The sequence below is a fragment of the Gymnodraco acuticeps genome, unplaced genomic scaffold (assembly GCF_902827175.1).
Source record: "Gymnodraco acuticeps unplaced genomic scaffold, fGymAcu1.1, whole genome shotgun sequence".
Lineage (NCBI taxonomy): Eukaryota > Metazoa > Chordata > Actinopteri > Perciformes > Bathydraconidae > Gymnodraco > Gymnodraco acuticeps.
In genome coordinates this window covers 2,895,602-2,909,906 of record NW_022990440.1, presented here as the reverse complement: position 1 = coordinate 2,909,906, position 14,305 = coordinate 2,895,602, and the positions used below count along the sequence as shown (strand labels likewise).

At 42.8% G+C, this 14,305-nt stretch overlaps 1 protein-coding gene across 1 annotated transcript in view; it reads left to right on the top strand.

Annotated features, from left to right (window-relative positions):
* castor1 (cytosolic arginine sensor for mTORC1 subunit 1) overlaps positions 1 to 14,305 on the top strand; it is a 32,564-nt gene that overhangs the window by 10,239 nt on the left and 8,020 nt on the right. The window contains exons 2-4 of the mRNA XM_034225296.1: positions 440 to 510; positions 11,145 to 11,338; positions 12,767 to 12,902. Coding sequence (XP_034081187.1) covers positions 440 to 510; positions 11,145 to 11,338; positions 12,767 to 12,902 — 401 coding nt within the window. The remainder of the gene's footprint in view (positions 1 to 439; positions 511 to 11,144; positions 11,339 to 12,766; positions 12,903 to 14,305) is intronic.

The window sequence follows — 14,305 nt, the reverse complement described above, 5'->3', positions numbered from 1 at the left end:
ATTATCATCGAGGAAATGTCTTGTATAAAGCAGTTCTGCGATCCCATATGACGATTTTCATATCGGATGCTTATTTGCAATGCTGCAGCTTCTGAAACTTGCATATCATCACATTTTAGAAAGGTCATGCCAGGCCTTTCCTTGAATGCAGCAGTGCCCCAGTTTGTTGTATTACCCACCAATTTGCTGTGGACAAAGGAGCAATGCTGGCATAATGTGGAGCTCGGGCTTTTGCTTATCGAGCGACAGACAGTCCTGAAACCAGTGTGACTTTCGGAGAACCCCATTTACTTGATTCTTGAAATCTGAACCTTCTTTAGTTGGTTGCAAATGCATAACACTTTTCACCTCTCCCCCCCTTTTTATCTCCTGCCCTTTTATGTTCTTTCTATCTCCAACCACATGCCTCTCCTCATCTGTACTTCCTCTTCTGTTTCAGATGCAAGTTTTTCAGTCTGACAGAGACACCAGAGAACTACACAGTTGTCCTTGACGAGGAAGGTTTCAAAGGTAAAGCACCCTTGTGTATATCTTTCATCTGTCCTCATTACATTACATTGCATTTAGCTGACGCTTTTATCCAAAGCGACTTACAATAAGTACATTCGACCAGGAAGACACAACCTTGGAGAAAACAGAATCATATAAGTACATCAGGTTTCATAGAGCCAAACATTTCAAGTGCTATTCCACTGGCTTTAGGTAAGCCAGTCCTTTATTAGTATAAAAGTGCTTCGTTAGTAGTTCTAACGCTCGAAGTGGAGTCGAAAGAGATGAGTTTTCAGTTTGCGCCGGAAGATGTGCAAGCTATCTGCCGTCCTGATGTCAATGGGGAGCTCATTCCACCATCTTGGAGCCAGGACAGCAAACCCACGTGTTTTCGCCGATGGGAACTTGGGTCCCCCTCGCAGCGAGGGCGCAACGAGTCGTTTGGCTGATGCAGAGCGTAGTGCACGCGCTGGGGTGTACGGTTTAACCATGTCCTGGATGTAGGAAGGGCCAGATCCATTCACAGCATGGTAAGCAAGTACCAGTGTCTTGAAGTGGATTCTAGCAGTTACCGGAAGCCAGTGAAGGGAGCGGAGGAGCGGAGTGGTGTGGGAGAATTTAGGAAGGTTGAAGACCAGACGAGCCGCTGCATTCTGGATGAGCTGCAGAGGTCGGATGGCACATGCAGGTAGACCAGCCAGGAGGGAGTTGCAGTAGTCTAGGCGTGAGATGACGAGAGCCTGGACCAGAACCTGAGTCGCTTTCTGAGTCAGCTGGGGACGTATCTTCCTGATGTTGTAAAGCGTGTATCTGCAGCAACGGGTTGTAGCAGCGATGTTTGCAGTGAAGGACAGGTTGTTATCTAGGGTCACACCCAGATTCCTTGCAGTCTGAGTCGGGGAAACAACTGAGGTGCCGATGTTGATTGTTAGGTCAAGAGTGGGACAATCTTTTCCCGGGAGGAAGAGCAGCTCAGTCTTGTCAAGGTTGAGCTTGAGGTGGTGAGCAGACATCCACTGAGAGATGTCAGCTAGACAAGCAGAGATGCGTGCAACGACCTGGGTCTCTGAGCGGGGAAAGGACAGAATTAATTGGGTGTCATCAGCGTAGCAGTGGTAAGAAAAACCATGCGGGCTAATGACTGATCCGAGCGAGTTTGTGTACACGGAGAAGAGGAGGGGACCAAGAACAGAGCCCTGAGGGACCCCCGTAGTTAATTGACAAGGGTCGGACTCAGACCCTCTCCAAGTCACCCTGTAGGTACGGTCTTTCAGGTATGAGGTGAGGAGGGAAAGTGCAGAGCCTGAAACTCCAAGTTTTTGGAGAGTGCGAAGGAGGATCTGATGATTCACCGTGTCGAATGCGGCAGACAGGTCCAATAGGATGATGACAGAGGAGAGGGATGCAGTTTTGGCAGTGTGCAGTTCCTCCGTGACAGCAATGAGAGCAGTTTCTGTGGAGTGACCTGCCTTGAAACCAGACTGGTGCGGATCCAGAAGGTTGTTCTGATTGAGATAACAGGAGAGTTGTTTAAAGACAGCGCGTTCAAGTGATTTAGACAGGAACGGGAGGAGAGAGACAGGCCTGTAGTTTATAACATCAGACGGGTTGAGAGTGGGTTTCTTTAGGAGAGGGTTTACTCTTGCCTCCTTGAGACTGTTTGGAAAGTGACCAGAAGTTAGAGAAGTGTTGATGAAATGGGTGAGAAACGGTAGAATATCAGGAGCGATAGTCTGAAGGAGGTTTGAAGGGATAGGGTCCAGAGGACAGGTGGTAGGGCGGGCAGAGGTAATGAGGGTAAGAACCTCACTTGGAGAGAGAGGGGAAAAGGAGGTAAGTGTGTTGGTGGAAGGAGGGTCTGGTGACCCAGCGGTGAGTAAAGGTGAGTCAGAAAAAGAAGAGCGAATATCATCAACCTTTTTTCCAAAGTGGGTAACAAAGTCGCTTGACAGAAGTGAGGAGGGGGGAGGAGCTTTTGGAGGGTCCAAGAGGGTGGAGAAGATGGAAAATAGTTTTTTAGGATTGGAATAGGAAGATTGGATCTTATCTTGAAAGAAAGTGCTTTTTGCCTGAGAGATCGAAGCAGAGAAAGAGGAGAGGAGAGCTTGATAGGTTAGGAGGTCGTCACGGTGTTTGGATTTCCACCATTTCCGCTCTGCTGCCCTAAGGACGGTTCTATTAGCACGCAGTGCATCATTTAGCCAGGGAGCAGGAGGGGACTGACGAGTCTGCCGAGATGTGAGAGGACAGAGCGAGTCCAGAGTGGATGAGAGAGTAGAGAGGAGAGTTTCAGAGGAAGAGAGGGCTGAGAGCACCGACGAGGCAAAGGTAGGGGGGGGAGAGGGAGCGAAGGTTACGGCGGACAAGTGCAGGATGGGAAGAGATTAGTTTGTTATGTTTGGAAAGGGATAGAGAGAATTAAATGAAGAAGTGATCGGATGTGTGGAGCGGGTTTACAGAGAGGTTAGAAGTAGAGCAGTTCCTTGAGAATATGAGATCAAGGACATTGCCAGCTTTATGAGTCGGTGGGGACGGAGACAGTGAGAAAGCAAAGGCGGTTAACAGAGATGTTAGTTCGTCTATCTTCCCCGTCTGGAGGTTGAAGTCTCCGAGAAGTACAGTGGGAGGGCCAGTTTCAGGGATGAGTGAGAGGAGATTATCTAATTCCTCCAAGAAGTCCCCCAAGGCGCCTGGTGGACGGTAGAGAACAACAATGGTTAACTGTATAGGATGGGTTACTGTGACGGCATGGAATTCAAAGGTGGAAGGAGTGAAGTTAGGTAGCTTGAAGAGGGAAAAGCTCCATTTGGGAGATAGCAGGAGACCAGTGCCACCTCCTCTGCCAGTGGGTCTGGGTGTATGGGAGAAGGAATATGCAGTGGAGAGAGCTGCTGGGGTGGATGTGTTGGATGGAGTAATCCAGGTCTCAGTGAGAGCAAGGAAATCCAGAGACTGCAGGGAGGCGTAGCCAGAGATGAAGTCAGCCTTAGGAACAGCTGACTGGCAGTTCCACAGGCCACCTGAAACTAGATGTTGGATCTCAGTGGAGCATGTGGGATAGACGAGAGCAGGCCGGTTATATCGATTAGGAGATACACGGGGCCAGTGATAATTGCGAGAAGACACATGAACAGGAATGGAGAAAATACACATGATTATAGCATGAGGGGCTAGAAAACTAAAGAAAAGATAAATAAGACACCAGCTCAATCAGAGTAGGATTTGCCTCCTCTTTGCCTCCCTCGTGACTCCCGCAGGACTCCAATGTCTTTGTCAGTCTTACTCCCGCAGGACTCCAATGTCTTTGTCAGAGTTCGGCTGTCTGACGCTGAAGCTGACGCTCCAGGAAAGAGCTACCCAAAAATGGACGCCTGATTGCTCAGTTCACACAGCTGTAGGGCCATGGCCCTCTAATTAGTTAACTATCTACAGCTGATGGGCGACAGTAGACTGGCCGTGCCTATATTAATGCAGGCTTGAGTGCTGAGACCTGTAAAGCAGGTTTCGCCTGAGCAGATCTGAGATTTAAAATCTCTCAAACGCGATTTAGCCGTTAAAGCTACAATAACAATTTATACAGAGTTGAATAAATGAAACAGAGAAGTCTAATTAAACAAGAATATAACTTACAGTGGTTGCTGCGTCAATAGGTAATGTCGTTACCAGGTCCAGATGCACACTGAGTTCATCAGATTTTAAATGCGGTATTTAAATGCTTTTTAAGGTACAAAATGACTGAGTCACGCGGTTGTACTTCACGCTATCAGTAGACTGGCCGTGCATATATTAATGCAGGCTTGAGTGCTGAGACCTGTGAAGCAGGTTTCGCCTGAGCAGATCTGAGATTTAAAATCTCTCAAACGCGATTTAGCCGTTAAAGCTACAATAACAATTTATACAGAGTTGAATAAATGAAACAGAGAAGTCTAATTAAACAAGAATATAACTTACAGTGGTTGCTGCGTCAATAGGTAATGTCGTTACCGGGTCCAGATGCACACTGAGTTCATCAGATTTTAAATGCGGTATTTAAATGCTTTTTAAGGTACAAAATGACTGAGTCACGCTGTTGTACTTCACGCTATCAGTAGACTGGCCGTGCCTATATTAATGCAGGCTTGAGTGCTGAGACCTGTAAAGCAGGTTTCGCCTGAGCAGATCTGAGATTTAAAATCTCTCAAACGCGATTTAGCCGTTAAAGCTACAATAACAATTTATATAGAGTCGAATAAATGAAACAGAGAAGTCTAATTAAACAAGAATATAACTTACAGGGGTGCTGCGTCAATAGGTAATGTCGTTACCGGGTCCAGATGCACACTGAGTTCATCAGATTTTAAATGCGGTATTTAAATGCTTTTTAAGGTACAAAATGACTGAGTCACGCGGTTGTACTTCACGCTATCAGTAGACTGGCCGTGCCTATATTAATGCAGGCTTGAGTGCTGAGACCTGTAAAGCAGGTTTCGCCTGAGCAGATCTGAGATTTAAAATCTCTCAAACGCGATTTAGCCGTTAAAGCTACAATAACAATTTATACAGAGTCGAATAAATGAAACGGAGAAGTCTAATTAAACAAGAATATAACTTACAGTGGTTGCTGCGTCAATAGGTAATGTCGTTACCGGGTCCAGATGCACACTCTGACCGCTTATTCATGTTTTAGAGCATATATATGTACCATACAGAAGACAATATATACTGATCCTTATAGTATCATGTTTGGCAGCCAGAATACGATAAATAAATGAAACGTGGCTTTTTTAACTTGGAGAGAATGATGAAAGACATGCACTGATTAATGTCAACCAAACAACAATTTAGGGAAGCTTCTGCCAATCTCTAATTTTGAAACTTAAAGGGGAACTCCATAAATGTTAAACTATTCACTGGTATGATGGGAAAACAATTTTATAATGTATTGTGTGTAAATGATCCTAGTGATGACATCAAGGTAATCAACAAAACATACTTTTTGCATAATATCGGAATTCTATGATCAGGCAATTCTGAAGCTTGAAGAAAAATAGGAAATTAAAGTTTTTTAATTCCCAGTTGCTGGACTGCAATTTGTTTTGTTTGTTGTTCTTAGTGATGGAGCTGAACATGAGGTTAAAACCCTAAATAAGTAATTTGTAAGGACTTAAGTGCATTTTGATTTAAAACAGCAGCAAAATTAAATAATTTATTTGAGCTTCTCAAATGTCTGCAGTCTTCCCTTTTTTACTTTCCAAAATAAATTCATTATGAATATATCAATGTTTCCTGAAGATTTAAGCATTTTTATTTCTTTACATTTTAAGTGTTTTTCATGATTAATTGTGATGAGTATCTGTTATTTAAAATGAGATTTTATATACTTTACATTTTTTAGATCATCCCAAAGACAATGGATAGATGTATCAATTATCAAAGTATGTGTTTGTCCTCTATTCATGTGTTGCCCCTCCTGCCTGAACACACTTCCAGGTCAGAGTCCACAGTAGGGATGCCAGTGATTATTCGATTATTCGAATATTCGTTACAGTCTCCATAATCGAATATTATTTAAAAAAATCGATTTTATTTATATATTTTTTTATTATTATTTATGTTTTTTTTTTTCTGGCTTAGTTTCAACCAAAATATAGACTAATGCTAATAATAGTAATCGGGGGGTCGGTCGAATAATCGATTATTATTCGCCAGGGCTACCGAATAGTCGATTTTGATCATGGTCAGTTTCTGGCAACCCTAGTCCACAGTATAGTTTACTGTGTACATGTCATAGTCCCACCCACTCAGCATCCAGACATTTCTGTCTGGTCCTTTCACATGGATGTAGTTGCAAAGACATATGTTGCCTCCGGGTGCTCTGTTTCTCTCTGTCTCCTTTGCTCTCCTTTTAACCGAGTGCCTATTTTAAGAGGTGAAAGCTAGTGTAGAAGCCACAAGGGGCCGACAAATTATGCCAACCAGAACTGTGGCTCTTTGAATGAGAGCAAAGAAAAAACTATTCACCGCAGGAGGTAGATACCATGTGGTTAAAAAAAATTGCTATCTAAACCATAACGAAAAAGTAGTACATCTCCTTTAAAGGTTTATGAGACTTTAAATAAAGACACATTTCAAGCATGCAAAGAATAGTGTGTTAAGACCTAGGAAGCGTAATGTCCTCCCGATTACTATGCACCTTGTGCCCTCTGGGGTCAAAAATGACCCCATCTGGCTTGTCTGATATTTAACGCATAAAGTATAAAATGTGAATCAATTTTGTGTTGCACCTTTAGTTCTACTTCAGTACAACCCATTACCACACATTTTCCCCTCAGTTTTAGAATTTAGGGCCAAAAGATTTTTTTTATATGAAATGTTACCGTTTTCTGAGTTAAAAAATAAATGAAACTATTTAATAATTTGAACATATCGTATTGTGACTATTTGTCTTATCAGAGACTGGTATATGTCAAAGTTTAGTAAGGATGCCCTTTTTGAATAATTTATATTTTTTTAATGACAACACATAATCACACCTTGTGCCCTCTGGGGTCATTTTTGACCCCGTCTTGCTTGACTGTTATTTCAAGAATTTAAAGTGGAAACCTCACACATTTCTGTATTACACATTTAATGTGCCCTTAGTTGCATGCAGGGCAGGTAACAATGGTGTGATCTTTGCAGATGTATGCATTGCATCTTTGGCACATTTTCTTGGTTTTGACATCTATCTGGCGAGGGCAGAATTTGCACCTGCTCCTTTTGGGTGATGGGTCAGGAGGGGGAGCTTGGCGAATGGGAGCTGGGTGAGTGGGAGCTGGGTGACAGGTAGCTGCTGCAGAGGTAGAGCTGGAGCAGAACTGCTGGACCTCCATAACCAAACTGGCAGCGGCTGGCGTGCGGGGAAGAACCTGTCAAGTCAAGTCAAACTTTATTATAATAAATCACAGTGCAAATACAAAAAGTTCAAATTGTGAGGACACTACAGAAGGAAGAGCAACAGAAATGAAGCTTAATGCTGACCTTGCGTCGCTGGATGTGAGGTATCACAAGTTGTCGTCCAAGCTCCTCCATGAACAGCCTCCTCTTGTTGCACTTCCCCTGATTCCAGGCTGGGTTGATCTCAGACCACAGGGCAAAGGAATTGTATGCAGGCACGTCAAGAATGTTGAAGGAGACAACTAGGGGCCAACGGGCTGTCATTCTTTTGCACGTGTACACACTGGTAACCTTGAAACAAAATAAACAAACCAAAACATATTCAGAAATGTATGTTTATTTCCTACACACAAATTCAATGCATTATCCTTTCCATAATAATAAATGTGAAATACCTTGTCAAGGTTATCGACACCCCCTTTGTTGTGATTGTAATCTTCGATGATTTGGGGCTTTTTGTCATCCCTGTCGCTCACAGCTGCATCCCGATGCAGAGTGCTCATCAGAAGAACATTTCTCTGTTTCTTGGGGAGATAGGACACCAGAGCATGGGTCTCGGTGAAAGCAAACTTTGATGAGAAACGAGCCCTGTCCACTTTTGACACCAGTGCAGGGGGAAGCTCAGGTTTATTTCTCCTTACTGTTCCCACCATGAACAGCTTTCTTTTCAGCAGCGCCAGGCCAAGGGCATGTGAAGTAAATAAGTTGTCACAGGTTATCGTTTTTCCCTGGAGGCCTTCTGTCATGTCAAGGACAACTCGCATGCCCTGATTTGTTTTCTGACGTCCCACCAGCAGGTTTGCCAGTGTATATCTGCATATTCCATGCGTAGCTTGACCTGGTATCGCATGCTGCCCATATTTTGATCCCATATTTCCCTGGTTTGCTTGGGATATACTGTTTGAATGGACAGCGACCTCTGAATGGGACCAGGCGCTCATCGACAGTCACATTAGTGCCTGGATTGTACATCATTGGCAGGAGAGACACCCATGTGTCCCAAACGTCTCGAATTGGAGCAAGTTTGTCTCGTGCCCGGCGATCTTTTCTTGTGTCTTTGTCATCAAATCTTATGACTGGAGATTTTATGAAACATTTTAAGTGTCATGGTAGCACGGAAAATTGCCCTGCCAGACTCTGCATTCCATAGACTTGCTGTAGCCTCTTTGCTAGATCGGTACACTCCAGCTAGAACCAACAAACCCACGTATGCCTGCAGGTCCATTTGATCCATCTTTCTCCATTGTTTCCCATAAACACGCTGCCCCTCCTTGTTAGTCATGTTCAGCACTGACTCTTCGATGGCCTTGGGCAGAAACAGATAAAAAGCGGACTTTATGCCCTCGATACGAGACCTTGCATACAGGGTTGGACCCTGGCGGCTTGTCTCTCTCTCTGCTTTCTCTGCTGTTACCGTGCGACGTCCGTCACAGGGAGGGATGGAAGACCAGATCATTTTTTCATCCTTAGATTGGAAATATTCTTCCATCTCAGCTGGGTCCTCTTCCTCAGATTCTTCCTCATCAGTGGATTCTTCCACTTCCTCAAAATAAGTGCGGTCCTCCACTTCTGACACTTCTTCCATTTCTGATTCTACCTCTTCATATTCATTTTCCTCCATTTCAAAACCTTCTTCCATTTCAGAAGCGGGCGATGTGGGGGCTTCTTCAGAGGAAGAATTTGGTCTGTAACTTACATCGATCACCTCTTCATGAGTTTCCTCCTCTTCTGACCCTGAATCCTCCTCATCGGTTGATTTTTCCTCCATAACACGGTTAAAGATGAGCTCATGAACCTCCTCCACAGTCAACATTTTCTGCCTCCTCACTTTGCTGCCTGTCTCTCTCAGAATAAAATGTGAAATGCCCCAACATTTGTGAGAAAAGGCCTGTTTGTTTTTGACTTGACAATTGATTGATCCAATACATCAAAGTTGTGTATGTGAGTGTGCCGTAACTAGGGAGGGACTAAAAGGTGAAATGTCCCAGCAACCGTGAGAAAAGGCCTGTTTGTTTTTCGTTTATCTTTTTTGTTTATGATTTTTGTTGATCTAACAATTGATTGATCCTATCGTGTGTGTGTGTGTGTGTGTGTGTGTGTGTGTGTGTGTGTGTGTGTGTGTGTGTGTGTGTGTGTGTGTGTGTGTGTGGTGTGTGTGTGTGTGTGTGTGTGTGTGTGTGTGTGTGGTGTGTGTGTGTGTGTGTGTGTGTGTGTGTGTGTGTGTGTGTGTGTGTGTGTGTGTGTGTGTGTGTGTGTGTGTGTGTGTGTGTGTGTGTGTGTGTGTGTGTGTGTGTGTGTGTGTGTGTGTGTGTGTGTGTGTGTGTGTGTGTGTGTGTGTGTGTGTGTGTGTGTGTGTGTGTGTGTGTGTGTGTGTGTGTGTGTGTGTGTGTGTGTGTGTGTGTGTGTGTGTGTGTGTGTGTGTGTGTGTGTGTGTGTGTGTGTGTGTGTGTGTGTGTGGCATTGTGCTGAAAAAAAATGTGCCCCATTGCTCCACTTTGTCCTGCGGGGTCATTTTTTACCCCAGAGGGCTTAAGGTGTCATAATTCAATGAAATTACTTCAAATGTATTGTAATTGTTAAGAGCATAGTATTGAACAACCCCTATAATTTTCAGACCATTTGATGAATTAAAAACCTATTTTTGACGGCAATAGATTTCCTTTTGGGGTCAAAAATGTCCCCAGGACAACAGGAGGGTTAATTTATTCTACATTTGGAATAGTGACATAAAAAAAGGTTAGGGTGCCCATCACCCCGCAGGCCTTTCATTTTCTGGCTTGCAGACTTTCGGTTGCTACAGCCAAGTCTAAGGGAAAGACGCCCGTTTGAACTCTGACCCTTCTTTACCACCTACTAGGAGCCGCATGTCTAATGCATTGGTATCAGGTTCACACACTTCAGTTGAACTGTGCGGTATAAATAGCGAGGACGTTTTAGGTCTCCATGGTGAACGAAGAGACAGGAGGTCGGGCAGAGGAAGTGTGTGTCTCTGTAACACTAAACAGCAATCATGAGGAAGTTGTTTCTTAAAGCTGCCTCATATTTCACACCTTCACAAAAATAACGATTATATCAGCAGTAACATAAAATAGTAATGGGCTGCAGATGCTGAACACTTCATTGCAAGGGGGCTTTTATTTTGAAGTAACTATTGTAATTGCTATAAAAAATAATCACTTGTGCAGTTTGACTGTTTGGTGTGTGCTGTCAATTATTTTTCCCTCTAGATATGAGTGCATCAGTTTTGCAGAAGTTTTTTTTTGATTAAACTGTCTTTCTCGATTCATTAGAGCTCTGATGTCTTGTTTCTCAACAAACCATCGTGCAACAGCACTACTTTTAAGTCTAGATAAGATTTACATTTGTGAAAATTGATGGAGGCCAAAAAAATGGCATTAGCACAGGAATATATCCCCTAGTTTTTTTTGTTTAAAAAACTGCATATATATGCTTAATTTAATTGATAAAGGCAACAATACTCATCTATTCACGCTGTGTAAAAGATGGGATGGCATGCCCGTATAAAAAAATAAATCAACAATGTCTAAATGGCTAAATTTGAATGTGTAGTAATAACCTTCAGCTAAATAAAACGTCTTTGAAATGCTCCTTTGACAAAAAAAACCTTGATAAAAATGATTTAGGTTTTAATCTGACATCTTCTTTGCCACTCTAAATTGAACATGTTCAATGAGATACATTTTCATAAAGGCAACGTTTCTCTCCTCCACCCCACTCAGAGCTCCAGCCCTCAGAGCATCTGATGGTGGAAGGCTCCATCTGGCTGCCGCTCAACGTGGCCTCCAACGGCAACGCCTCCAGCAGCTCGCAGGCTGTCGGCGTGACCAAGATCGCCAAGTCGGTCATCGCCCCTCTGGCAGAGCAGCACGTCTCTGTCTTCATGCTCTCCACTTATCAGACCGACTTCATCCTGGTGAGCCCTGTCTACTTGCATACTTTTATTTCTACTTCACATGATGGCTTACACTACAGCCCTGAACAGCTCTAGGTGAAATCTGACATTACTTAATTTGGCGTTACCATGGCGACGCGTATCCTTCGCCATAAACAACGTTGTCGCTGTAACTCCAATGGACACGGTCCCATCGTCCCCCAATCTTCACTTTTATATCACCGGTACATGCCTCATTTATTTACTTTTATTTATTTCTATTGCACTCCAGCCTAAGTACCTTGTTAAAATAAAAGAGGCACGGTAGGACGTTGTATAATTTATAGACGTCTGGAGCAGTTTTTCAAAATCTAAACATATACAAAAAACTCCAGACTTCTAATCTCGCAGTGAAGCCTTTCACCTACTGAGCTCTGCCAGACAAAAGAAGCCTTTTTGTCCACTCGGCAATAATTAGGGACGCACGATATTGGGTTTTTGAAACCGATACCGATAACTTCCTGCTTCTCAAGACCGATACCGATAAGCGATAATAATATAATATATAATATATATTAAATGTACCTGTAGTTTTTGCACACCTGGTGGTAAAGAAAAAGACTAGTAGTGAGCAAATGACATGAGCATTACTACTATGAACAAAACAAAGCCAAGAACAGTTTTGACTCTTCAAAGTGACCATATTTATTTTCCCAAATAAAGTTCTTGCCTTTTTCAAAAGCCTCGTCGATAGGTAAAAGCCCCGGTGCCTTTGCAGCTGGCTTTGGATTCGCCGCTAGTTTAGCAGCGCAGGCGTCTTCGTACGCTTTTAACACACCATCGTAGCGATGGCGATGTTTCAGGTGACTAATCAGGTTGGAAGTATTATAGCTCGTTGCCTTTTTCCCTCCTCGTGGAACTTCTGCATTGCATTTGTTAATACAAATAGCAAGCGAACTATCTAACTCTGAAATAGTTAGGGAGCGCTGGATTTGTGAAAAACTCCCCTCTTCCTAAACCACTAATACCACAGTACTGGCAAAACGGGAGGAGCCGAGTGAAAAACAAGCGCCCCTCATCCCAATCCACCCACACCGCAGTATTTTTTCTTTTTTTTTACCCAAAAAATATATTGTATATTATCGGGGCTATTAATACTTTTATCGGGATGACGTCATAATTCCTAATATCGGACCGATAATCGATAATTATTGTGCACCACTAGCAATAATGTGAAAGAATGAATTCCCAACTGAGCTGATGGCACTAAACAGTTAGTTGTTGTATTACTTGTGAAAGTGTTAAGTGGGCAAAAATAGATAACAACTTGACAGACGTTTGTGTCAGCAAGTTTAATAATAATGTCTGAAAGTGAACCAGTGTTGGCTGAAACTACATGATGTACACTGACTACACAATACACCCACCGTAGATTAAACAATATTCATGATCCTCATCTTTGTTGTGTAGGTGAAAGAGAAAGACCTGTCTGTAGTCATCAGCACTCTGGAGGAGGAGTTCAATATCTACAAGGAGGTGGGAGGAGAGTCGGTCCCCATACACTGTCAGGATGTCCCCAACGGCCTCCAGAAGAACGGCAAAGAAGGTAGAGGTCACTTTGTTCGATATGAGCTCACTTACCTCTCAGGTATTGATCAAGCTCGTCTCAGGGGAGAAAGTTAAAGGGGCCCTATTGTGCTCCTTTCAGGTTTTATAATTGTATTGTGATCCTCTACTGGGACATGTGTCCATGCTTTAATGTTTAAAAAGCTCTTTATTGTTCTCATAGTGCCTGTGCTGCAGCACCTCTTTTCACCCTCTGTCTGAAACCAGAGCCCAGTCTGCTCTGATTGGTTAGCTGGCCGGCTCTGTTGTGATTGGTCAACGGCTTAGAGAAGTCCTGCCCCTTGGCGTATCACTTACAATGGAGCGTTAGCCAATAGTAGCGTGAATGTTACATAGTGATGTCATTATGTAACAGAGGTTAAAAAAAAGGAGTCCAATGGAGATGTGTCAGGCCGGGGGGGGGGGGAAGTGTGTGGGAGAGAAACTCCTTCTGGAGGGAACTTCTGGATGTTAGCCTTTGCAGACCTTTTATATTCACAAAAACGTATAGAACACACTACAGGAAAGGGAAACTACAAAAGATCCTCTAGCACCACCTTCAGGTTTCTGAGAAAAGGAAGTGACCTTAAAACACGGTATCGTCACAGGTCGAAAATAAGATGCAAGTGAAACATGAATCATTTCTGTTTCTTAAAAACATTGTTTCTCAACAGTTAATATTTGAATGTAAGGTGGTCACATTACCAGATTAGCAAGGCCTTAACATAAATAGGCTGTATGAACATTTATTATATACTGTATTCAATTCACAACTGCTTTAAGATATTACATAATCATACCTATTTTTACATTTAGATTAGAAAGCAGTTTAACAAATCACTTTAGAAATGAATACTTTGTGAATGTATTAATGTGCTCTACCTGCGAGCCTCTTTTTCATTCAGTGTTCCTCTAAAAAGCAAAGACAGCTTCTCTTTTTCTTTTTTTAATAGCGCCATGAGAGAAAATAGAGTTCAGTTTACATGTAAAATAGAATATGTGTTTCTAGCTAAAGGAACCTGCTGTTGAAGGACTCCTGATGATCTTAATAAAGCTATGTTTGGCTTAAACAAATATTATATGACAAAATGTGAACAGGCTGGGTTCGCACCGGGTTACAAACATGCTGTGTCCTCCACAGGAAGTTATTTGTACAAAGTGCAGAACATGCTGTACGAAGAGAGAGAACAATAATGGAATATATCGACACCCTAACCAATCTTTCATATCTTTGCATCTTCAAGATCACGGCTTTATGAAAACATCAAAGAACAAAAAGGATTTTACTTGACACATGTCTGACTACTATGGAAATGTTCACAAGATTGCACTCACTGACAAACCTTTGGCACAATAGTGATCAAATCTACCTGTGCAACACTTTAAAACATACTTAGTCAAACT